Source organism: Pseudophryne corroboree, chromosome 6, assembly GCF_028390025.1.
Source record: "Pseudophryne corroboree isolate aPseCor3 chromosome 6, aPseCor3.hap2, whole genome shotgun sequence".
Taxonomy (NCBI): domain Eukaryota; kingdom Metazoa; phylum Chordata; class Amphibia; order Anura; family Myobatrachidae; genus Pseudophryne; species Pseudophryne corroboree.
In genome coordinates this window covers 524,607,055-524,633,860 of record NC_086449.1, presented here as the reverse complement: position 1 = coordinate 524,633,860, position 26,806 = coordinate 524,607,055, and the positions used below count along the sequence as shown (strand labels likewise).

The window sequence follows — 26,806 nt, the reverse complement described above, 5'->3', positions numbered from 1 at the left end:
AAACAGAATAATGGCTACAGAGAATGTACATATGTGAGAATGTTCGCAAGCGCAACCCGGCCGGTCCTCCGCTAGTCAGATAGAAAGCGTTCAGAGTCTTCTGACCGGCCAGGCAACAATGGGCTTTTTATACACAACATGCATACACAATACAATGGTCACTGTAATCTCATTGTCCATTGGACACAGGGATGTGTCTTTACATTACAGAAGAGGTCATAGGTTGATTTGAAAAGGTGGGCGATGTCTTTCCCCAACTGCTCTTGTGGGTGGTATCCTCTGGATTCCTGCCACATACATAATATACAGTAAATACAGTGAATATCTATATTCTACTTTTGCACATAACTATACGCAGGAACATGCAATCTTTCTCTAACCAACACCTGAATGTTACCCTCAAAATACCCTACAACTGGATACTAGACATCACATTCCAACCTTTATCTGACCCTTCCTATCATGCAAAGGCGAATCTCTTAGTCCTGGAACTGTTTAAACTATTAATACTCGTTGATGTGGTGTAGGGGAACTATGGGTACAAAATGCACTATTTGGGTTAAATATGTAATGTTCTAATAACCCTCTACACGCTCACAAACTCCGCCGTAAATACCCATATCACGCGCATGATCGCCGGAGCGATCCTACGCAAATTGCGGATATGTGCACGCACGGAGGACTGAGTGCACGAGCAGCGGGCATGTGCATGGGGTTAGTACAAGGCATATGCATTACAATATTTTTCGACTTTGACAATGTTGTGTTACGTTTTTAGTCAGCCTGTTGCTGACGTTGTGCATGCCGTTGACTTGCGTTATGTTAAATGCCATGTTGTACCGCGTGCTTGAGGCGTGAGCTGGTATGTATCTCACCTTAGTTTAACAATAAATCCTTTTCCTCGAAATGTCCGTCTCCCTGGGCACAGTTCCTGTAACTGGAGTCTGGAGGAGGGGCGTAGAGGGAGGAGCCAGTTCACACCCCCTTTGAAAGTCTTAAAGTGCCCCTGTCTCCTGCGGATCCCGTCTATACTCCATGGTTCTTGATGTGACCCCAGCATCCTCTACGGACTAAGGGGGTGATTCCAAATTGTTCGCTTACTAGCTGCTTTTAGCAGCATTGCACACGCTAAGCCGCCGCCCTCCTGGAGTGTATCTTAGCTTAGCAGAATTGCGAACGAAAGATTAGCAGAATTGCGAATAGAAAATTCTTAGCAGTTTCTGAGTAGCTCGAGACTTACTCACAAATAGCGATCAATAGCGATCAGTTCAGTCAGTTTCGTTCCTGGTTTGACGTCACACACACGCCCAGCGTTCGGCCAGACACTCCCGTGTTTTTTCCCTGGCACGCCTGCGTTTTTCCGCACACTCCCAGAAAACGGCCAGTTTCCGCCCAGAAACACCCACTTCCTGTCAATCACACTACGATCACTTCAACGATGAAAAATCTTTGTTCGAGCGTGAGTAAATCTACTAAGTTTTGAGTTAAAATACTAACCGCATGCGCACTGCGAACCATGCGCATGCACATTTTTGCCTTAATCGCTCCGTTGCGAAAATCGGCAACGAGCGAACAACTCGGAATGACCCCCTAAGAGAAAAGGATTTACCGGTAGGTATTAAAATCCTATTTTTCAAACATTTGAATCTCCCCCATGATGTGTATAATTGTACTACTACATTTTGTTACGTACTTTCAATTTTATTCATTTACAATTTATTTTTTATTGACTTTTTCATCCAAAACCAAGATCCTGTCTCAGAGAGACCCAAGTTATGTGTTCCATATTTAAACGTTCCAAGTGCTAGGACCATGTTAGTGTCATACAATACCCACAGTGTGCAGGGTGCAGTCATAATGATAGAGCTACTGTCACTATCACTATAAGCTGCACTACTACTGTGGGCTTTATGTGTATAAGGGGCACTACTAATGTGGGCGTTATGTGTATAAGGGGTACTACTACTGTGGGCATTATGTGTATAAGGGTCACTAATACTGTGGGCATTATGTGTAAGGGGCACTACTACTGTGCGCATTGCGTATAAGGGGCACTATTGTGGATATTATGTATAAGGGGCACTACTATCGGCATTGTGTATAAAACATTATGTATAAAGGGCACTACTGTGTGGCATTAGTTGTACAAGGGCCACTACTATTGTGGACATTGGCCCTCATTCCGAGTTGATCGGTCGCAAGGCGAATTTAGCAGAGTTACACACGCTAAGCCGCCGCCTACTGGGAGTGAATCTTAGCTTCTTAAAATTGCGACCGATGTATTCGCAATATTGCGATTACTAACTACTTAGCAGTTTCAGAGTAGCTCCAGACTTACTCTGCCTGTGCGATCATTTCAGTGCTTGTCGTTCCTGGTTGACGTCACAAACACACCCAGCGTTCGCCCAGGCACTCCCACCGTTTCTCCGGCCACTCCTGCGTTTTTTCCGGAAACGGTAGCGTTTTCAGCCACACGCCCCTGAAACGCCGTGTTTCCGCCCAGTAACACCCATTTCCTGTCAATCACATTACGATCGCCGGAGCGAAGAAAAAGCCGTGAGTAAAAATACTTTCTTCATAGTAAAGTTACTTGGCGCAGTCGCAGTGCGAACTTTGCGCATGCGTACTAAGCGGATTTTCACTGCGATGCGATGAAAAAGAACGAGCGAACAACTCGGAATGAGGGCCATTATGTGTATAGAGGCAACACTACTGTGGGCATTATGTGTGTAGGGGCACTACTACTGTGGGCATTATGTGTATATGGATTATCACTACTATGGGCATTATGTATATTAGTGGCACTACTACTGTGGACATGGGGGTAATTCAATGTTGAACGCAGCAGCAAATTTGATAGCAATTGGGCAACACCATGTGCACTGTAGGTATGGCAGATATAACATGTGCAGAGAGAGTTAGATTTTTGGTGGGTTATTTTGTTTCTGTGCAGGTTAAATACTGGCTGCTTTATTTTTACACTGCAATTTAGATTTCAGTTTGAACACACCCCACCCAAATCTAACTCTCTCTGCACATGTTATATCTGCCCCCCCCCCCCTGCAGTACACATGGTTTTGCCCAACTGCTAACAAATTTGCTGCTGTGATCAACTCTGAATTAGGCCCATTATGCGTATTATCGGCACTACTAATGTGGGCATTATGCGTATAAGCGGCATTACTACTGTGGGCATTATGTGTATAAGTGGCTACTACTAAGCACATCATGTGTATAAGGGTCATTACTACTGTTGACATTATGCATATAAGAGGCAGTACTGTGGGCATAATGTATATAAGTTGCTCTACTACTGGGGGCATTATTTGTAAGGGGCATTACTACTGTCGGCATTATGTGTGTAATGAGCACTACTGTGTAGCATAATGTGACTAGGGGGTGCTACTGCATGACATAATGTGAGTAAGGGACAATGTGGCGTACTATGAATCAGGGGCACTATGTGCGGTGTAATGTGAATAAGATTGTGCTTTTGTGTGGTGTAATTTGAATTGGGAGTACTATTGTGCGGCCATGACCCTTCTTTGTGAGACCACACCCCTTTTTCAAGCAGCTTGCTATCACTTTACAAAGTATGGGAGGGCTCAAATTTTTAGTTTGCAAAAGGGCGCTGAACACCCTAGCACCGCCCCTGCCCGGCCCACACCATCTGTATGTCCTATCCTGAGCTGCCCCTTTCTGCATGTTTTGTATTGTCCACTCTCCCCCACCATACTGTAGTCTCTGTTTTGTACTGTGCTCTCAATACCCCCCACCACACACAATTATTCAAGTATGATAACTTACCTCCTGCAAGTTGTGCTCCAGTCCTTGCTGCCTCTGCGACCCCTCCCGTCGTCTTCAACTGACACTTTGCAGATCTCTTTGCCGGTCACCCGACACTCTGCAAATCTCTTTGCCAGATGAGGATCTAAAAAACACAAAAGACAAACTTAAGCATAGTACTGTAAGTACAGTAAAATGTCCATGAGTCAACCACTTTTCCAATTTTCCTTAAACCAAACGTACTTTAAAATTTATCAGTTTGCCATTTATCTATTTTATTTACATTTTCATCCCAAAGCAAGATCCTGCCTCATAGAGACTTATCTGCATCCCCTGTATGTGTGCTTATCCTCCATACTGCCCTCTTTATTTCTGTCACGCTACATTTTATTCCTAAATATGTCATTCTTTCCTGAGCTGCTCTTAATTATGTGTCCTTGTACCAATATTCCCTCTTCTGTCTATCTTGTCTTGTCTTGTCTTGCCTTTCAGCTGACTATACTGCACTCTATCTTCCTAACACCCCTCCATGATACCCTGCTATATATGACTTACCTCCTCCTACCTGTCTTCCTGCATGGAAATGGAAAACTTCAGCAGCTGTAGATAGAATGTTACAGGATTAAGCATTGTAATGTCACAGGTTAGTGATGTCACAGGCTAGGTGTGATGTCACAGTAACCAGCAGCAAAGCTACCAAGTTACAGCTGTCTAACATATACATTTTATACATCAATTATAACTGGATTTACATGAATTACTAGTTTCAAAATAAATGAGACTAGTGTAGAAAATGAACTATAAGGCAATGTTGTACAGAGTGCCTCAATATATAGGTAAAGGGAAAATGTAAGTGAAAGGAATTTCTAGACTAAATCACATATATTTTATAAGGAAATAAAGCTCTTTATCTAACAGGCTGAATTAATAATTTTCCATTATATATATGTGTATGTGTGAGTATATGTATGTATGTATGTATGTATGTATGTGTATATATATATATATATATATATATATATATATATATATATACACCTCCCAACTGTTCTGATTTTTGTTGGCAGCCCTGTTTTTGTTTTGGGGACTGTCCTGCTGTCCCACATGGGGAGGGGGGGAGAGCAGTAGGAAGGCTTCTGTCAATCACTGCTCTGCTGTAGAGCAGCGGTGAATAGACGTTGTGTTTCATTTGTAAATTTTAAATAAAAAGGGTTTCCTTTGCCCTAATTGGCTTCCCTTTTTTAATTACATACTCACCATATGAGTGATATCCACACTCATTATATGGGCGAAAGAGAAAATAAAATCCACGGAAAAGAAACCTTTATGTGCTTTCTATCTCACTTTTTCAAGTAAGCATACACGTAAGGATTCTATACCTTATCTTCACGGCATCACTTTTGGGTGACCCCATAAGAAGGTGGACGTCGTATCTCTTTTCTGGGACCATCTTCATCACCTAGTTTCCCCTTTACACAGTGGAAAGAACTGTAGTGCCTATACAGGATTACACTATTGTATTTTGTTTTTCTTTTTCTTTATGTATATCATGACATCGCTGTGAGGATCGTTTAAAACAAGGGGACATTTGGAGCGCAGAAAGTGAGACTGTATTTTTCTGTTACATGTTGTGCGCATGCGCATACAGTGACTATTCACGGAGACAGAGGGACTGGGGGCATGCCTGCAGCTCACAGAGTGCTACAGAGTATTACATACATAACTCCGGCCTCTCCCGGCTCCCGTTTCTTTAGTTGCAGTGAATCCTCTGCAACCCCCTCCCTGCGAGGCAACCCATTCCCCCTGCTGATCCATCGCCGCCTGCAGCCAACAGGTTTTTGTTATCCGTTGGGGACGGCGGTCCAAACAGTAAGCTAAGCCGTGTGATGTGGCAGCTACTTCTCGTATCTCCTCAGTGAGAGGGCAGGCAGAGAAGCTTCCTGCAGCGGCAGCGTGTGGCCTGCTCCCATGGGACTCTGAGAGCTGTCCTGCAATTCACTATTCTGCAGTACCCTTGTAAGGCTTCAGTAACAAGCTGCACTGTATGTGTGGCAAATGTGCTGTGCTGTAGTGTAGTGTGGTGGTGCCGTAACTAGGTGTGTGCCGAGTGTGCTCAGCCCACAGTACATAGGCACTGGCCCTATTTTAGGTATGGCTGTGTGTGTGTGTGAGGGGGGAGCGCACCAATTCTCTGTCTGGCACAGGGCACCAAAATGTCTAGTTAGGCTCTGGGCAGACAGGAGTCCACATGGAAACAGTAGCAGCTAGTAGAGGCATCAAAGTCAGAGTCTTGCCACTGGGAAAGAAAGATCTGACAGAGAGGCAAACTAGAGTGATATTTAAATAGGGCACCAAACCATGTGCTTGGTTACAGAAGTCAGCCGAGGGTAAAATCGAGATCTGCAGTTGCAGGACGTTACAATAAGATGGAGTTCTAGGGCAGTGGCATAGCCAGCTTGTGAAAGGAGGTGGGAAGAAGAAATGCTGATTTAGTACAAAGAAAGTCACAAAACCACCCACATCAGATTAACACAGCAGAATAGATTTCTTTTATTACATTTAAGCTCTTAACAAGAGCTAAACAAAAATAATCCACCTGAAAAAGTGAAGTAACTATAGTTACAGTGTAAAGAAATATTCACAAACATGCCCATTTAATTAATTTTATAAAATTTTTAAAAACAATATGATTTTAAAAAGAATTGCAGACATTAACACTATACGGAATACAGAGATGTGAGCAGCATCTGTAGTAAGAAAAAAAGTACTATGTAATGCCCTATCTTTCACTGGTACAGATCTGTCTATGCAAATCACTGCAACCACACTACACTTTCATAAATGCAGGGGAGGATTGGGATGGAAAATCAGCCCAGGAGATTTCTGGAAGCAGCTGTAATGCAGGCAGGGTCTGTTGAGGGGGTGAGGTGTGTCAAAGGTGGAGGGATACTCCCTTCTTATAGGGCCTGATTCTGAGCTGACACAGTAACAGCAATCCCTGTGTCTTTTGCTGCAGTTGCACCTGCGACTGTATTCTAATGCCGCTATAATTCCCCTCCCTGGTGTACATGCGTGCGTCTGAATGTGCAAAGACTGAGATGCTCACTTTCAAACACATTATCCCACACCTGGTAAAAGTAAAACAAATTGGCCCACACAGGAAAAAACAAACAAATTGACCCCTACAGGAAAATTACCCCTCCTACAGGAAAAAAATAAACATATTAGCGCCCACAGGAAAAAGATAAAACACATTGGCCACACTCCCTTCTATTATACTGCATCACACTCTATACACCTTGCGCTGCATTACACTCCCTCCACCTGCGCTGTATCACACTCTTTCCACCTGCGCTGTATCACACGCCCTCACCCCATGTGCCGTATCGCCCCTCATTCAGATGTGGTTGGAGGTGCTATCACTGCTGCTGTTCAGACTGTCAATCACTGACAGTCTAATGCCGCCTCTATGTCCTGTGTCGCACGGGTCCTGTGCATTCGCAAAGTACCGAACATCTATACTTTGCACATCATGAAACACTTCTATCTATCTACACATCTTATAAATAAGAATGTCTGATTGATTGATTGATTGATTGTTTGTTTGTTTGTTTGTTTGTTTGTTTGTCTGATTGCGATAAACTCCAAAACCGCTAAACCGATTGCGATGCTGTTTTCACCATTGTGTTTGTAATTTTCCAGGCATCATGATCGGTTGTCAGGGGCTGTGGGCAGGGTTCCGCGGGGAGGGTTCACCTAGAGTGCTTACTGGTTCGTTTTTGTTGAGATTTCACAGTGCCTAGGAAAAAAATCTTCACATGGTCATGACAGTTCAGTTTAAAAAGGTGCCTGAGCAGAGCTTGGTACAGCAGCCAGTTCTAATGTATGATGTGTACTCCATGCACAGTGCAAAACATATACCAGTGCACCCAGGTAAGTATGAGAAGACTCAGAAAACGTGTGCAGAGAGGGTGAAAATAACAGCATTGGGGCATGATATAAAGTTTTGTTGTGGAGTGAAAATGCATGTCCATCCCGCAAGGAACCTAACTAAGTGGAGGATGAGACTTACAGTATCCGCTCTATCAACACTTCACACAGAAAATATACTAGCTCTTGATTAAAAATGAGAGACCTCCAGCCTAAATATCTATTAATTTATATATTGACATTTGTATTTTTGGCCCATACTTTAAAGCAACAAAAGTCTATTCTACCATACAGGTACTTTTGCTCCACTGCTTCAGTGGCAAACGTAGGATTTCTAGGGTTGCCATTTTGACACCACCAGAGTGTGCATTACCATCACGTGGGTGGTGTAGTTAGAATTCCAGACAGAATTTTCTTACAATACATGGACAATGTTACGCGTAGTACTGTTAGGCGCAAGCAGACATATCTCCCAACAGTCCTTGCGAACAGTCACCCAAAATTACGTATGCTTCAGAAGAATCAGAATCATATGCAGACTGTCCCCTTCTTTCTTGCCTGATCTTATGGATTTCACTACCTGCTACTGCTTGTGGTTTAAGCTCAGTTGTTGATATTTCTCTGGCTGGGTCAACAGGATTATCCACCTGATAACATTGGGATATGGTTGAGCGACAGCGGAAATGGCACCAACACGGTCACAAGCTTTCTGGCCTCTCAGGATGCATCGGGGCTTCACCATATAGTCCCGCCCACTGACTCAGTCAAATCAGTTTTTTGCTTGGTGCGGCAGGAAGCTGCATGGTCACTAGGCTGCTGTGAATAAAGCAGCCTGAAGCTTTTATTATGTTATTTTTATAGACTTACTATGTTTTTTGAGCGACTTTTCTTAACAGCGTCTTAAACTCATACTGGAAAGAGTCGCTCCAACAACTCCCGACCGGGTCGCAACAACGCTTACCTTCGCGGTACAGTGCTGTCTCGACGGACGTCTGTGTCGGATGTTCTAGCAGGTCCAGCAGACGTAACCAGGCTGCGGCTGGAGCATGGGGGGAAGGTAAGTGTATGGATTTCCTCTTACAAGAGGGGTCCGGACACAGCTACACTGTATTGGTGGAGACTACAAACAGTGTGTTGAACATCTCGAGTGCGACAGCGCTACGCTCTAGGGATCATAGGCGCCAGGACTAGGTAGAGGCCGCGATCCTTAGAGTTTAATCAATAGGGGGATTCAGACGCTCTCCTGGCCGCCCCTCCTCCGAGTTCATGACCAGTTTCCGCACGTCTCCCGTCCATGAACTGAATGACCTCACTTCCGTCTCAGACGCTACCACGAAGGTACTCGGTCGCAGCTTAGACGCTGCGGTTGTGTACACTAGAGATTCCACCTAGACCGAGTCGCAGGCCTTAGCGCCCGCATACACGTGGAAGTCGCTGAGCGTCCGTGTCCGTCAGTGAACAACTGTGTCCGTTATCAGTTTTCAGGAGCGGTAGTGTACATCAGTAGCGTCTGAATCCACTTAGCGTCTTACAAGCGCATTTGCTTGGATATGGAAGTTTGGGGAGTCTCCCTGTATCCCGCTCTATAGAGGAAGGGTATACAGTACTAAAAATTCTCTCTACTTGTTAGTATGAATTGTTAATTTTTAGTACATATTGCATATGAGATCTGTATATTACTGTGTTTTCTGCATGTTATGTTGAAAAAGAACCAGTTGAAACAGAAGTATAATTTTCCTACTTACTTGTAAGTTGTTATGGGGGTTGTATTCTCATATGACAATGTCTAATGCCTTAACATGTGACTGACTGCTAGTATGTGTGCTGACTTTTCTATGTTGTCAGTCCTGTTCTGACCCTCAATTCAGGTGCACGGCTGTGGTCAGATTGATCTCACTTCTATATACTCATATATAGGTGATTTTCAGTCACAAATTGTGTAGTCATTAACAGATTATTACCATGTCTGTGAGCGGCAAAAGTGACGAGGAGAATTTATCAAGCACTCCTACATCCCTAGCATGCTTATCTTGTAAGACAGGGTTAATTGGTATGGACCAATTGGTCACTTATGAGGGGTTGTGTGCGAACTGTTTTGCTTTTCAGCAAAGTAAAAAACAGGAGTTGGTTCAACCACCAACAGAGCCACCATGGAATATGTTCGCAAAGACTTTATCCTCAATAGCGGACAGGTTAACTCCGGTAGCACCACCTCAAAGGTTAGGTTACACTATTAACCCATACATGCAGCTCCCTTCCTACGGCTTGGTTCCAGTAGCCTCTACAAGCAACCAAGGGACAGGTAAGACTAAGACATAGACAGATGCGTCTATGTGGCAGACTACACAAGATGATACAACAGATGATGATACAGTATATTCAAATACTCCGTATGATGATCAGTCGCAGAGTTTTAGTACAGAGGATGTAGCTGAACTTATTGATGCTGTGAAGGCTTTTCTCTTTTTGCAAGAGCCAGCCAAGGCAGTGTTAAAATCTAAAGCACCTGTGAACAAATGCAGTTAAAACTGAATTCCCAGCGTCAGATAAGCTGACGGAAATGATGGATGAGTCTTGGGCGATGCCCAGTAAGAAGTATAAGATTCCGAAAAGATGGAATTCTTGTTATCCATTTCCAGCTGCGGATTGTTCGAAAAGAGAAGTTCCTCCAAAAGTAGATGCACATGTACTGCAACTTGTGCATAAATCTGCTTTACCACTGTCATCTACCTCACTAAATGATGTCACAGACAGAAGGGTAGATAGCTTCCTGAAAAATTTATTTTCTCTAGTAGGAGTAGTGGTAAGACCTGCTATGGCTTCGGCCTGGGTAGCAAAGGCAATGGGCAAATGGATAGAGGAACTAGAGAATGACATCTCTACTCCTAATAGGGAGCAAGAGTATAATTTAAGCCGTTTAAGACAATCTGCCCAATACTTAGAAGAAGCAGCAATTGATATGGGTACAGTTGCTTCTAAAGCTTCAGCATTGACAGTAGCCGCTCGCAGAGCAGTTTGGCTACGTACCTGGAAAGCAGATGCGGAATCCAAGAAAGAATTGGAAGCATTGCCTTTCATTGGTAATATATTGTTTGGGAAACCATTATCTGATATCCTAGAATCAGTGGCTGAATCAAAGAAGGTCAGATTTCCGGCTACTTATAACCCTAGGTCTAAGGGTTCAAAGTTTTGCTCATTTCGTTGGCAAAGCGAAGCGAAAGCTAAAGATGAGTCTAAGCACCCTTACTTCAAAACCAGGGGTAGGAAGCAGTGGGCTAGCAAAAAGCCAGCTTCCAAGCCTGAACAGAAACCATCAGCCTGAAGAGACGGACCTCCGCCTGGAGGATTCCAGGGCTGGGGGTACGACTCCTTCATTTTGCTCACATATGGCAACAGTCAACAACAGATGCTTGGGTGCAGAAGGTGGTATCTCAGGGGTATGGGTTCCCATTCAGGAGGCAGCCTCCTCAAAGATTGTTTTGCACCAGCCCGTCTCGTATAGAGTCAAAGGCCAATGCCCTGCAAGAAGCAGTCCAAAAATTACTGCAGTCAGGTGTGATTGTCCCAGTACCGCCATCACAGGGGGAACAGGGGTTTTACTCCAATCTATTTCTGATCCAGAAGCCAAATGGGTCATTTCGACCAATTCTCAATCTGAAAATGTTGAACAAATACATTTGGATTCCAAGGTTCCACATGGAGACGTTACGCTCCATAATGTTGGCTATGGAACCGGGAGATTACATGGTATCTCTGGATGTATGGGATGCTTACCTACATGTGCCTATAGCACTGTCTTATCAGTGTTACCTCAGGTTTGCCATTCTCCAGGAACATTTCCAGTTCCAAGCTTTGCCCTTCGGGCTAGCAACAGCACCCAGGGTGTTTACCAAAATGATGGTGGTTATGGCAGCTTGTCTGTGCAAACAGGGGAAAAGAATATTCCCATACCTCGACGACCTGTTAATCTTAGCACCTTCGCAAGATTTACTTTTGAGCCATCTTCAACAGACAATAGTTTGTTTACAGAGACACGGGTGGCTCATAAATTGGGAAAAGTCGTCTCTGAATCCGTCACAGCGGATGGTTCATTTGGGGGCCATATTGGATTCAGACCTACAGAAAGTTATCTTACCAGATAAAAAAATAGTCAAGGTGCAGGTCATGGCTCAGGAAGCGTTGCACGCCCAGACAATGTCAGTCCATGCAGCAATGCGACTGTTGGGTCTGATGGTATCAACCTTCGACATGGTGGAATATGCGCAATTCTACTCCAGACTATTGCAGCACCTTATTCTGACCAAATGGAACAGAAATCATCAGACGATAAAAAAGCAGATGATAAAGTTTCCAGTAAATGTAAAAAGGTCTCTAGCGTGGTGGCTACAGACAGACCATTTAAACAAGGGGAGACCCTTTTGGATAAAAGAATGGCAAGTCCTGACAACAGCCATTCAAGGCTGGGGTACGGTACTCGGAAGCCTTTGGTTCCAGGGGAAATGGATCGCAAGGGAAAGTTGCCTGCCGATAAATCTGTTGGAAATAAGGGCCATTTACTTGGCTCTAGTTCAGGCAAAGGACAGTCTGCAAGGAATACCGGTCCAGATTCGCTCAGACAATGCGACAGCTGTAGCGTACCTCAATCATCAAGGAGGAACTCACAGCAAAAGATTGATGGAGGAAGTAACTCCCATTCTAAGATGGGCAGAGCTCCATCTCCCAGCATTGTCAGCAGTGTTTGTCCCAGGTGTTCTGAACTGGGAAGCGGATTTTCTCAGTCGACACACCATTCAGGAAACCGAATGGGCATTACACCCAGAAGTGTTTCAGACACTAGTGAACAGATGGGGTCTACCAGAGATAGACCTCATGGCTTCTCGTCTAAACAACAAAGTTCCAAGGTATGGATCGAGAACAAGGGACCCAGGAGCGGTCCTTGTAGACGCACTGTCAGTAGAATGGAAATTTCATCTGGCATATCTGTTCCCTCCAATATGTCTGTTACCCAGAGTAGTGAGAAAAATAAAGCAAGCAAAGGTAGCGATAATTCTAATAGCTCCAGCTTGGCCAAGAAGGCATTGGTACACAGATCTGCTGAGAATGTCCGTGGAAGCACCGATACTGCTCCCTCAACGTCCAGATCTGCTAATGCCGGGTCCTTGTTGCCACAGTCATCTGGATCGTCTGTCTTTGACGGCGTGGCTGTTGAAACCTCTATCTTAGAAGCTAGAGGATTTTCAAAACAAGTAATCCAAACTATGCTTAGAGCAAGAAAGCCTTCTTCAGCTCGTGTGTATCATAGAATATGGCAAGCCTATATTCATTGGTGTACTGGAAAAAGTTTGAATCCAAGATCTTTTAAAGTATCCAGGATTTTGGATTTCCTTCAAGCAGGATTGGATAAATGTTTGAAAGTTGCTTCCTTGAGAGTTCAAGTATCAGCATTAACTGTATGGTTTCAGCGGAAGATTGCTGATTTACAGGATGTACGTACTTTCTTTCAGGGAGTTGTACATATTCAACCTCCATTTGTCCCTCCTGCAGCTCCCTGGGATTTGGATTTAGTTCTTAAATTCCTCCAGGGTCCTCCGTTTGAACCGCTTAAGAGAACAGATCTTAAATGGTTAACGGCTAAAGTGCTTTTTCTGCTGGCAATGGCGTCAGCCAGAAGAATGTCAGATTTAGGAGCGTTATCGTGTAAGTCTCCTTTCCTAAGTTTTTTTCCAGACAGAGCAGTTCTCAGAACGAGATCTGGTTATCTTCCGAAGGTGGTTTCAAAGTTTCACCTGAATGAAGAGATTGTAGTCCCAGCTTTTCAGGTATTGGGACTATCTGCAGGAGAAGCGTCGCTGGACGTAGTCCGAGCTTTAAGAATCTACATAGATCGTACTAGTGCCATCAGGAAAACAGATTCTCTCTTCATCCTCTACGGATTTCATAGAAGAGGATGGCCTGCTAGTAAACAGACGCTGGCGAGATGGCTCCGAATGGTAATATCAGAAGCTTATTCTCATGCAGATCTCCCTACTCCGGCTAATGTCTCTGCTCATTCTAAACGTAAGGTAGGTCCTTCATGGGCAGCACAACAGGGTGCTTCAGCAGAACAGATTTGTAAGGCGGCCGCGTGGTCTTCCATAAACACATTCATTAGACATTATGCCTTGGATACTTTTGCCTCCTGTGTAATCAGGAGCGTCCCCACCACTAAAATTGGCTTTGGGAATCCCAATGTTATCCTGTGGATAATCCTGTGGACCCAGCCAGAGAAATAGACGTTATGGTAATAACTTACCGTTGATAACGTGATTTCTCTTATGTCCACAGGTATCCACAGGGATCCCACCCTGATGCACCTGATTTGAGGATCTTGACAATCACTAAACCTCTTCCCTCTTGTATGGAAGGGTGTGCATGTGTGTTCTTATCGCCTAAATAGGTTTCTACCTGATGCTCCTGCCTAAATCACTGTGGAAAGAACTGATTTGACTGAGTCAGTGGGCGGGACTATATGGGGAAGCCCCGATGCATCCTGGGAGGCCAGAAAGCTTGTGACCGTGTTGGTGCCATTTCCACTGTCGCTCAACCATATCCCAATGTTATCCTGTGGATACCTGTGGACATAAGAGAAATCACGTTATCAACGGTAAGTTCTTACCATAACGTCTATTTTAGATTCTTCATGGCATAACATGGCTTAGCTCCCTTTGCAAAAAAATTGCAGTAGTAATAAAATGGGATGAAGTTTAAGTGTATAACATACCTCCCAACTTTCTTCTTTGTCAAAGCGGGACACAGCGCGTGTTCCCGGAAAAGGGGCATGGCCTGTGAAAAGGGGCGTGTCATCGCGGGAGGACCAAAATCACAAGCCACGCTCCCCATTTCCGTCACTGAGGGGGCATGCCCAGTGCTCTGTGAGCTGCTAGCATGCCCCCTCTCCTCCTGCAGAGCAGCGAGTGCAGGAGCCTCCCAACTGCCCCCCCCCCTCACCACGGGACACTGCAGCCTGCAGGTGGGACAGTGGGACAGTCCCAAAAAAACGGGACTGTCCCGCGAAAATCGGGACAGTTGGGAGGTATGGTATAAAGAAATTGCGGGGTCATTCCGACCTGATCGTAGCTGTGCTAAATTTAGCATAGCTACGATCACTTACACTGACATGCGGGGGGGCGCCCAGCATAGGGCTAGTCCGCCCCGCATGTCAGGCCGCACCCCCCTCCCCCCGCACAAGTACAAAAGCGATGCTTTTGTACTTGTAGAGTAAATCCCAGCAAGCGCAGCTCCTGCGGCTGGCCGGGCGTTACTCGTCACTGCCCTGGGTCACAGTGGCTACATATGTCACGCAGCTGCTATGGCCCACCCCCCGCACCGTCCGGCCACACCTTCGTTGGCCAGTCTAGTCAGATTGCTTAGAAATTAAGCATACATCTCTCCATGTGTACCCTCCTTGACTGTTTATGTATGTGTACTGAAAATGCAAAAACTAGTAACATTACAAAGTTAACACTGCTGTATTGTAAAATATCCACATTTTCCAGTTGCTAGTTCTTATTTCCTATCTTCCAGCAAACATATATTGCTTGATCAGCATTTTCAGCCAAAGCTCTCAGACTTTGCCATGATACATTTGAGGTCTAACCTGATAAATACCACACCACATCACACCATAAAGATGGATCATGCCGCACTGAGGTTCCTGGCACACCTGCCAGAGGAGTACATTAGGAAAGGAGAACTGTCACTGAAAACTGATGTGTACAGCTATGGAATTGTTGTGAGTCCATGAAGAATTACCTTTAACAGTTTTATTTCAAACCAAGAATTTCATAAGAGACATTTACAGTTCTCATAAACTTTTATGGAGATGAATCTTTTTGTTAGTGCTTAATTTGTATAAAAATACAAGGATATAAAAATTCTGGCTCCTGCTTGCTACTTAATAAATGTAGTTGTTAATATAATAACATTAGTAACCATTTTAATGTTTTATGAATCTCATAAGGTAACAATGGAAGTTTTAAGTGGATGTCAAGCAATACTTAATGGATCCAAATGTACATATCTGGTAAGATTTATTTCTGTAGTTGTTTCTAAATACGTAAAAGACACATATTGATGTACTACCTTAATGTAATATATTGTTTGTGCAAACATCATTCACATTCTATAATATAGAGATCAAAAATAATACTCTTGTTGTTAATCAATGGTGTCCTTTTCTGTTGATGTCATTTAAGCTAGGGGGCAACTACACACCTGCAATACCCAAGAATTTACATATGTTGGCTAAAACAAGACTATCTGTAAAGGCAATCTTAATATTGTCACAGTGACCATAGGCTTCATACAGTAGGTAACGGTGACCTCTTTGTATGGTTTGCTATATTAACATTTTCAGAATAAAAAATCTTTGCACCATTGCATATACATTTATCAGACTGCTAACCATTTAGCTACATAGCAAAGAAACCTAGGTGGATATGTGTCCTCATACACAGGATCTAGCATATTTCTCTGACGTCCTAAGTGGATGCTGGGGACTCCGTCAGGACCATGGGGAATAGCGGCTCCGCAGGAGACAGGGCACAAAAATAAAGCTTTAGGATCAGGTGGTGTGCACTGGCTCCTCCCCCTATGACCCTCCTCCAAGCCTCAGTTAGGTTTTTGTGCCCGTCCGAGCAGGGTGCAATCTAGGTGGCTCTCCTAAAGAGCTGCTTAGAAAAAGTTTTTTAGGTTTTTTATTTTCAGTGAGTCCTGCTGGCAACAGGCTCACTGCATCGAGGGACTTAGGGGAGAGAATTTCAACTCACCTGCGTGCAGGATGGATTGGATTCTTAGGCTACTGGACACCATTAGCTCCAGAGGGAGTCGGAACACAGGTCTCACCCTGGGGTTCGTCCCGGAGCCGCGCCGCCGACCCCCCTTACAGATGCTGAAGATTGAAGGTCCGGAAACAGGCGGCAGAAGGCTCTTCAGTCTTCATGAAGGTAGCGCACAGCACTGCAGCTGTGCGCCATTGTTGTCACACACTTCACACCAGACGGTCACGGAGGGTGCAGGGCGCTGCTGGGGGCGCCCTGGGCAGCAATATATAATACCTTTTAAGGCAAAAGAATACATCACATATAGCCATTAAGGCTATATGTATGTATTTAACCCATGCCAAATGTCTAAAACTCCGGGAGAAAAGCCCGCCGGAATAGGGGGCGGGGCTTATTCTCCTCAGCACACAGCGCCATTTTCCTGCTCAGCTCCGCTGTGAGGAAGGCTCCCAGGACTCTCCCCTGCACTGCACTACAGAAACAGGGTAAAACAGAGAGGGGGGGCATATTTTGGCGATATTTTTATATATTTAAGCGGCTATAAGGAACAACACTTATATAGGGTTGTTCCCATATATATTATAGCGCTTGGGTGTGTGCTGGCAAACTCTCCCTCTGTCTCGCCAAAGGGCTAGTGGGGTCCTGTCTTCGATAAGAGCATTCCCTGTGTGTCTGCTGTGTGTCGGTACGTGTGTGTCGACATGTATGAGGACGATGTTGGCGTGGAGGCAGAGCAATTGCCGATAATGGTGATGTCACCCCCCAGAGAGTCGACACCGGAATGGATGGCTTTGTTTATGGAATTACGTGATAATGTCAGCACATTACAAAAATCAGTTGACGACATGAGACGGCCGGCAAACCAGTTAGTACCTGCCCAGGCGTCTCAGACACCGTCAGGGGCTGTAAAGCGCCCTTTACCTCAGTCGGTCGACACAGACCCAGACACAGACACTGAATCTAGTGTCGACGGTGATGAAACAAACGTATTTTCAAGTAGGGCCACACGTTATATGATCACGGCAATGAAGGAGGCTTTGCATATCTCTGATACTACAAGTACCACAAAAAGGGGTATTATGTGGGGGGTGAAAAAACTACCTGTAGTTTTTCCTGAATCAGAGGAATTAAATGATGTATGTGATGAAGCGTGGGTTAACCCAGATAGAAAAATGCTAATTTCAAAAAAGTTATTAGCATTATACCCTTTCCCGCCAGAGGTTAGGGCGCGCTGGGAAACACCCCCTAGGGTGGATAAGGCGCTCACACGCTTATCGAAACAAGTGGCGTTACCGTCTCCTGATACGGCCGCCCTCAAGGATCCAGCTGATAGGAGGCTGGAAACTACCCTGAAAAGTATATACACTCATACTGGTGTTATACTGCGACCAGCCATCGCCTCAGCCTGGATGTGCAGTGCTGGGGTCGTCTGGTTGGATTCCCTGACTGAAAATATTGATACCCTGGATAGGGACAGTATTTTATTGACTATAGAGCAATTAAAGGATGCTTTCCTTTATATGCGAGATGCGCAGAGAGATATTTGCACTCTGGCATCGAGAGTAAATGCGATGTCCATATCTGCCAGAAGGAGTTTATGGACGCGACAGTGGTCAGGTGATGCGGATTCCAAACGACATATGGAAGTATTGCCGTATAAAGGGGAGGAATTATTTGGCGTCGGTCTATCGGATCTGGTGGCTACGGCAACTGCCGGAAAATCCACTTTTCTCTATCGTCCTAGTGGATGCTGGGGTTCCTGAAAGGACCATGGGGAATAGCGGCTCCGCAGGAGACAGGGCACAAAAGTAAAGCTTTCCGATCAGGTGGTGTGCACTGGCTCCTCCCCCTATGACCCTCCTCCAAGCCAGTTAGATTTTTGTGCCCGGCCGAGAAGGGTGCAATCTAGGTGGCTCTCCTAAAGAGCTGCTTAGAAAAGTTTAGCTTAGGTTTTTTATTTTACAGTGAGTCCTGCTGGCAACAGGATCACTGCAACGAGGGACTTAGGGGAGAAGAAGTGAACTCACCTGCGTGCAGGATGGATTGGCTTCTTGGCTACTGGACATCAGCTCCAGAGGGACGATCACAGGTACAGCCTGGATGGTCACCGGAGCCTTGCCGCCGGCCCCCTTGCAGATGCTGAAGTAAGAAGAGGTCCAGAATCGGCGGCAGAAGACTCCTCAGTCTTCTAAAGGTAGCGCACAGCACTGCAGCTGTGCGCCATTTTCCTCTCAGCACACTTCACACGGCAGTCACTGAGGGTGCAGGGCGCTGGGAGGGGGGCGCCCTGGGAGGCAAATGAAAACCTATTTTGGCTAAAAATACCTCACATATAGCCTCCGGAGGCTATATGGAGATATTTAACCCCTGCCAGAATCCGTTAAGAGCGGGAGACGAGGCCGCCGAAAAAGGGGCGGGGCCTATCTCCTCAGCACACAGCGCCATTTTCCCTCACAGAAAGGCTGGAGGGAAGGCTCCCAGGCTCTCCCCTGCACTGCACTACAGAAACAGGGTTAAAACAGAGAGGGGGGGCACTAATTTGGCGTTAGAAATATATAAAAAAGATGCTATAAGGGAAAACACTTATATAAGGTTGTCCCTATATAATTATAGCGTTTTTGGTGTGTGCTGGTAAACTCTCCCTCTGTCTCTCCAAAGGGCTAGTGGGTCCTGTCCTCTATCAGAGCATTCCCTGTGTGTGTGCTGTGTGTCGGTACGTGTGTGTCGACATGTATGAGGACGATGTTGGTGAGGAGGCGGAGCAATTGCCTGTAATGGTGATGTCACTCTCTAGGGAGTCGACACCGGAATGGATGGCTTATTTAGGGAATTACGTGATAATGTCAACACGCTGCAAGGTCGGTTGACGACATGAGACGGCCGACAAACAATTAGTACCGGTCCAGACGTCTCAAAAACACCGTCAGGGGTTTTAAAACGCCCGTTTACTTTAGTCGGTCGACACAGACACAGACAGGGACACTGAATCCAGTGTCGACGGTGAATAAACAAACGTATTCCTTATTAGGGCCACACGTTAAAGGCAATGAAGGAGGTGTTTCATATTTCTGATACTACAAGTACCACAAAAGAGGGTATTATGTGGGATGTGAAAAAACTACCGTAGTTTTTCCTGAATCAGATAAATTAAATAAAGTGTGTGATGATGCGTGGGTTCCCCCCGATAGAAAATTATGGGCGGTATACCCTTTCCCGCCAGAAGTTAGGGCGCGTTGGGAAACACCCCTTAGGGTGGATAAGGCGCTCACACGCTTATCAAAACAAGTGGCGGTACCGTCTATAGATAGGGCCGTCCTCAAGGACCAGCTGACAGGAGGCTGGAAAATATCATAAAAAGTATATACACACATACTGGTGTTATACTGCGACCAGCGATCGCCTCAGCCTGGATGTGCAGAGCTGGGGTGGCTTGGTCGGATTCCCTGACTAAAAATATTGATACCCTTGACAGGGACAGTATTTTATTGACTATAGAGCATTTAAAGGATGCATTTCTATATATGCGAGATGCACAGAGGGATATTTGCACTCTGGCATCAAGAGTAAATGCGATGTCCATATCTGCCAGAAGATGTTATGGACACGACAGTGGTCAGGTGATGCAGATTCCAAACGGCACAAAGGTGTATTGCCGTATAAAGGAAGAGGAGTTATTTGGGGTCGGTCCATCGGACCTGGTGGCCACGGCAACTGCTGGAAAATCCGCCGTTTTTACCCTAAGTCACATCTCTGCAGAAAAAGACACCGTCTTTTCAGCCTCAGTCCTTTCGTCCCTATAAGATCATATCTGCCCAGGGATAGAGGAAAGGGAAGAAGACTGCAGCAGGCAGCCCATTCCCAGGAACAGAAGCGTTCCACCGCTTCTGACAAGTTCTCAGCATGGCGCTGAGACCGTACAGGACCCCTGGATCCTACAAGTAGTATCCCAGGGGTACAGATTGGAATGTCGAGACGTTTCCCCTTCGCAGGCTCCTGAAGTCTGCTTTACCAAGGTCTCCCTCCGACAAGGAGGCAGTATGGGAAAAAATTCACAAGCTGTATTCCCAGCAGGTGATAATTAAATTACCCCTCCTACTACAAGAAAAGGGGTATTATTCCACACTATATTGTGGTACTGAAGCCAGAAGGCTAGGTGAGACTTATTCTAAAAAATTTTTTGAACACTTACAAAGGTTCAAATCAAGATGGAGTCACTCAGAGCAGTGATAACGAACCAGGAAGAAGGGGACTATATAGTGTCCCGGGACATCAGGGATGCTTACCTCTATGTCCCAAATTTGCCCTTCTCACTAAGGGTACCTCAGGTTCGTGGTGCAGAACTGTCACTATCAGTTTCAGACGCTGCCGTTTGGATTGTCCACGGCACCCCGGGTCTTTACCAAGGTAATGGCCGAAATGATGATTCTTCTTCGAAGAAAAGGCGTCTTAATTATCCCTTACTTGGACGATCTCCTGATAAGGGCATAGTCCAGGGAACAGTTGGAGGTCGGAGTAGCACTATCTCGGATACTGCTACAACAGCACGGGTGGATTCTAAATATTCCAAAATCGCAGCTGATCCCGACGACACGTCTGCTGTGCCTAGGGATGATTCTGGACACAGTCCAGAAAAAGGTGTTTCTCCCGGAAGAGAAAGCCAGGGAGTTATCCGAGCTAGTCAGGAACCTCCTAAAAACAGTGCATCATTGCACAAGGGTCCTGGTAAAAATGGTGGCTTCCTACGAAGCAATTCCATTCGGCAGATTTCACGCAAGAACTTTTCAGTGGGATCTGCTGGACAAATGGTCCGGATCGCATCTTCAGATGCATCAGCGGATAACCCTATATCCAGGTGTCTCTCCTGTGGTGGTTATAGAGTGCTCATCTTCTAGAGGGCCGCAGATTCGGCATTCAGGATTGGATGCTGGTGACCACGGAGCCCAGCCCGAGAGGCTGGGGAGCAGTCACACAAGGAAAAAATTTCCAGGGAGTGTGATCAAGTCTGGAGACTTTTCTCCACATAAATATACTGGAGCTAAGGGTAAATTTATAATGCTCTAAGCTTAGCAAGACCTCTGCTTCAAGGTCAGCCGGTATTGATCCAGTGGGAAAAACATCACGGCAGTCGCCCACGTAAACAGACAGGGCGACACAAGAAGCAGGAGGGCAATGGCAAAAACTGCAAGGACTTTTCGCTGGGCGGAAAATCATGTGATAGCACTGTCAGCAGTGTTTCATCCCGGGAATGGAAACTGGGAAGCAGACTTCCTCAGCAGGCACGACCTCCACCCGGGAGAGTGGAAGTTTTTTCCACATGATTGTAAACCGTTGGGAAATACCAAAGGTGGACATGATGGCGTCCCGTCTGAACAAAAAACGGGACAGGTATTGCGCCAGGTCAAGAGACCCTCAGGCAATAGCTGTGGACGTTCTGGTAACACCGTGGGTGTACCAGTCGGTGTATGTGTTCCCTCCTCTGCTTCTCATACCTAAGGTGCTGAGAATTATAAGACGTAGAGGAGTAAGAACTATACTCATGGCTCCGGATTGGCCAAGAAGGACTTGGTACCCGGAACTTCAAGAGATGCTTACAGAGGTCTTATGGCCTCTGCCGCTAAGAAGGGACTTGCTTCAGCAAGTACCATGTCTGTTCCAAGACTTACCGCAGCTGCGTTTGTCGGCATGGCGGTGGAAAGCCGGATCCTAAGGGAAAAAGGCATTCCGGAAGAGGTCATTCCTACCCTGGTCAAAGCCAGAAAGGAGGTGACCGCATAACATTATCACCACATGTGGCGAAAATATGTTGCGTGGTGTGAGGCCAGGAAGGCCCCACAAAGAAATTTCAACTCGGTCGTTTCCTGCATTTCCTGCAAACAGGAGTGTCTATGGGCCTCAAATTGGGGTCCATTAAGGTTCAAATTTCGGCCCTGTCGATTTTCTTCCAGAAAGAATTGGCTTCAGTTCCTGAAGTCCAGAAGTTTGTCAAGGGAGTATTGCATATACAACCCCCTTTTGTGCCTCCAGTGGCACTGTGGGATCTCAACGTAGTTCTGGGATTCCTCAAATCACATTGGTTTAAAACCAGTCAAATCTGTGGATTTGAAGCATCTCACATGAAAAGTGACCATGCTCTTGGCCCTGGCCTGGACCAGGCGAGTGTCAAATTGGTGGTTTTTTCTCAAAAAAGCCCATATCTGTTTGTCCATTCGGACAGGGCAGAGCTGCGGACTCGTCCCCAGTTCTCTCCCTAAGGTGGTGTCAGTGTTTCACCTGAACCAGCTTATTGTGGTGCCTTGCACCTACTAGGGACTTGGAGGACTCCAAGTTGCTAGATGTTGTCAGGGCCCTGAAAATATGTTCCAGGACGGCTGGAGTCAGGAAAACTGACTTGCTGTTATCCTGTATGCACCCAACAAACTGGGTGCTCTTGCTTCTAAGCAGACTATTGCTAGTTGGATGTGTAATACAATTCAGCTTGCACATTCTGTGGCAGGCCTGCCACAGCCAAAATATGTAAATGCCCATTCCACAAGGAAGGTGGGCTCATCTTGGGCGGCTGCCCGAGGGGTCTCGGCTTTACAACTTTGCCGAGCAGCTACTTGGTCAGGGGCAAACACGTTTGCTAAATTCTACAAATTTGATACCCTGGCTAAGGAGGACCTGGAGTTCTCTCATTCGGTGCTGCAGAGTCATCCGCACTCTCCCGCCCGTTTGGGAGCTTTGGTATAATCCCCATGGTCCTTTCAGGAACCCCAGCATCCACTAGGACGATAGAGAAAATAAGAATTTACTTACCGATAATTCTATTTCTCGGAGTCCGTAGTGGATGCTGGGCGCCCATCCCAAGTGCGGATTATCTGCAATACTTGTACATAGTTACAAAAATCGGGTTATTATTGTTGTGAGCCATCTTTTCAGAGGCTCCGCTGTTATCATACTGTTAACTGGGTTTAGATCACAAGTTGTACGGTGTGATTGGTGTGGCTGGTATGAGTCTTACCCGGGATTCAAAATTCCTCCCTTATTGTGTACGCTCGTCCGGGCACAGTACCTAACTGGCTTGGAGGAGGGTCATAGGGGGAGGAGCCAGTGCACACCACCTGATCGGAAAGCTTTACTTTTGTGCCCTGTCTCCTGCGGAGCCGCTATTCCCCATGGTCCTTTCAGGAACCCCAGCATCCACTACGGACTCCGAGAAATAGAATTATCGGTAAGTAAATTCTTATTTTTTACCTCAGACCCCCTCCCAACAGAAAAAGACACCGTCTTTTCAGCCGCAGTCCTTTCGTTCCTATAAGAACAAGCGGACAAAAGGACAGTCATATCTGCCTCGGGGCAGAGGAAGGGGTAAGAGAGGGCAGCAAGCAGCCCCTGCCCAGGAACAGAAGCCCTCCCAGGGTTCTGCAAAGCCCTCAGCATGACGCTGGGGCCTTACAAGCGGACTCAGGAACGGTGGGGGGTCGACTCAAGAATTTCAGCGCACAGTGGGCTTGCTCACAGGTGGACCCCTGGATTCTACAGGTAGTATCTCAGGGTTACAGGTTGGAATTCGAGAAGTCTCCCCCTCGCCGGTTCCTAAAGTCTGCTTTGCCAACGTCTCCCTCGGACAGGGCGACGGTATTGGAAGCCATTCACAAGCTGTTTGCTCAGCAGGTGATAGTCAAGGTACCCCTCCTACAACAGGGAAAGGGGTATTACTCCACGCTATTTGTGGTACCGAAGCCGGACGGCTCGGTAAGACCTATTCTAAATCTCAAATCTTTGAACCTGTACATACAAAAATTCAAGTTCAAGATGGAGTCACTCAGAGCAGTGATAGCGAATCTGGAAGAAGGGGACTTTATGGTGTCCCTGGACATAAAGGACGCTTACCTGCATGTCCCAATTTGCCCTTCACATCAAGGGTACCTCAGGTTCGTGGTGCAAAACTGTCATTATCAGTTTCAGACGCTGCTGTTTGGATTGTCCACGGCACCTCGGGTCTTTACCAAGGTAATGGCCGAAATGATGATCCTTCTACGAAGAAGAGGCGTATTAATTATCCCTTACTTGGACGATCTCCTGATAAGGGCAAGATCCAGAGAACAGCTGGAAGACGGAGTAGCACTAACCCAACTAGTGCTGCAACAACACGGGTGGATTCTGAATTTTCCAAATTCTCAGTTGACCCCGACGACACGTCTGCTGTTCCTGGGAATGATTCTGGACACGGTTCAGAAAAAGGTGTTTCTTCCGGAGGAGAAAGCCAGGGAGTTATCCGAACTTGTCAGGAACCTCCTAAAACCAGGGACAGTGTCTGTGCATCAATGCACAAGAGTCCTGGGAAAGATGGTGGCTTCTTACGAAGCGATTCCATTCGGCAGATTCCACGCACGAACTTTTCAGTGGGATCTGCTGGACAAATGGTCCGGATCGCATCTGCAGATGCATCAGCGGATAACCTTATCGCCACGGACAAGGGTGTCTCTTCTGTGGTGGTTGCAGAGTGCTCATCTGTTAGAGGGCCGCAGATTCGGCATACAGGACTGGGTCCTGGTGACCACGGATGCCAGTCTGAGAGGCTGGGGAGCGGTCACACAAGGAAGAAACTTCCAGGGAGTATGGTCAAGCCTGGAGATGTCTCTTCACATAAATATACTGGAGCTAAGAGCGATTTACAATGCTCTAAGTCTGGCAAAACCCCTGCTTCAGGGTCAGCCGGTGTTGATCCAGTCGGACAACATCACGGCAGTCGCCCACGTAAACAGACAGGGCGGCACAAGAAGCAGGACAGCAATGGCAGAAGCTGCAAGGATTCTTCGCTGGGCGGAAGATCATGTGATAGCACTGTCAGCAGTATTCATTCCGGGAGTGGACAACTGGGAAGCAGACTTCCTCAGCAGACACGATCTACACCCGGGAGAGTGGGGACTTCATCCAGAAGTCTTCCACATGATTGTGAACCGTTGGGAAAAACCAATGGTGGATATGATGGCGTCCCGCCTGAACAAAAAACTGGACAGGTATTGCGCCAGGTCAAGAGATCCTCAGGCAATAGCTGTGGACGCTCTGGTAACACCGTGGGTGTTCCAGTCAGTGTATGTGTTCCCTCCTCTGCCTCTCATACCAAAAGTACTGAGAATTATACGGCAAAAGGGAGTAAGAACGATACTAGTGGCTCCGGATTGGCCAAGAAGAACTTGGTACCCGGAACTTCAAGAGATGCTCACGGAGGATCCGTGGCCTCTACCTCTAAGACGGGACCTGCTTCAGCAGGGACCGTGTCTATTCCAAGACTTACCGCGGCTGCGTTTGACGGCATGGCGGTTGAACGCCGAATTCTAAAGGAAAAAGGCATTCCGGAAGAGGTCATTCCTACACTGGTAAAGGCCAGGAAGGAGGTGACTGCACAACATTATCACCGCATTTGGAGGAAATATGTTGCGTGGTGTGAGGCCAGGAAGGCCCCCACGGAGGAATTTCAACTGGGTCGATTCCTACATTTCCTGCAAACAGGATTGTCTATGGGCCTCAAATTGGGGTCCATTAAGGTTCAAATTTCGGCCCTGTCGATTTTCTTCCAGAAAGAATTGGCTTCAGTTCCTGAAGTCCAGACTTTTGTAAAAGGAGTACTACATATACAGCCCCCGGTTGTGCCCCCAGTGGCACCGTGGGATCTTAATGTAGTCTTGGATTTTCTAAAATCCCATTGGTTTGAGCCGCTCAAATCGGTGGAGATGAAGTATCTTACATGGAAAGTAACCATGCTACTGGCCCTGGCTTCAGCCAGGAGAGTGTCAGAATTGGCGGCTTTATCCTATAAAAGCCCATATCTGATTTTCCATTCGGACAGGGCAGAACTGCGGACGCGTCCTCATTTTCTGCCTAAGGTGGTGTCAGCGTTTCACCTGAACCAGCCTATTGGGGTGCCTGCGGCTACTAACGATTTGGAGGATTCCAAGTTGTTGGACGTGGTCCGGGCATTGAAAATATATATTTCAAGAACGGCTGGAGTCAGAAAGTCTGACTCGCTGTTTATATTGTATGCACCCAACAAGCTGGGTGCTCCTGCTTCTAAGCAGACGATTGCTCGTTGGATTTGTAGCACAATTCAACTTGCACATTCTGTGGCAGGCTTGCCACAACCAAAATCTGTCAAGGCCCATTCCACAAGGAAAGTGGGCTCATCCTGGGCGGCTGCCCGGGGGGTCTCGGCATTACAACTCTGCCGAGCAGCTACGTGGTCGGGGGAGAACACGTTTGTAAAATTCTACAAATTTGATACCCTGGCT

General features: G+C 46.3%; 1 protein-coding gene across 1 annotated transcript in view; it reads left to right on the top strand.

Moving 5' to 3' along the window:
* IRAK3 (interleukin 1 receptor associated kinase 3) overlaps positions 1-26,806 on the top strand; it is an 86,218-nt gene that overhangs the window by 48,778 nt on the left and 10,634 nt on the right. The window contains exons 6-7 of the mRNA XM_063927540.1: positions 15,280-15,484; positions 15,716-15,778. Coding sequence (XP_063783610.1) covers positions 15,280-15,484; positions 15,716-15,778 — 268 coding nt within the window. The remainder of the gene's footprint in view (positions 1-15,279; positions 15,485-15,715; positions 15,779-26,806) is intronic.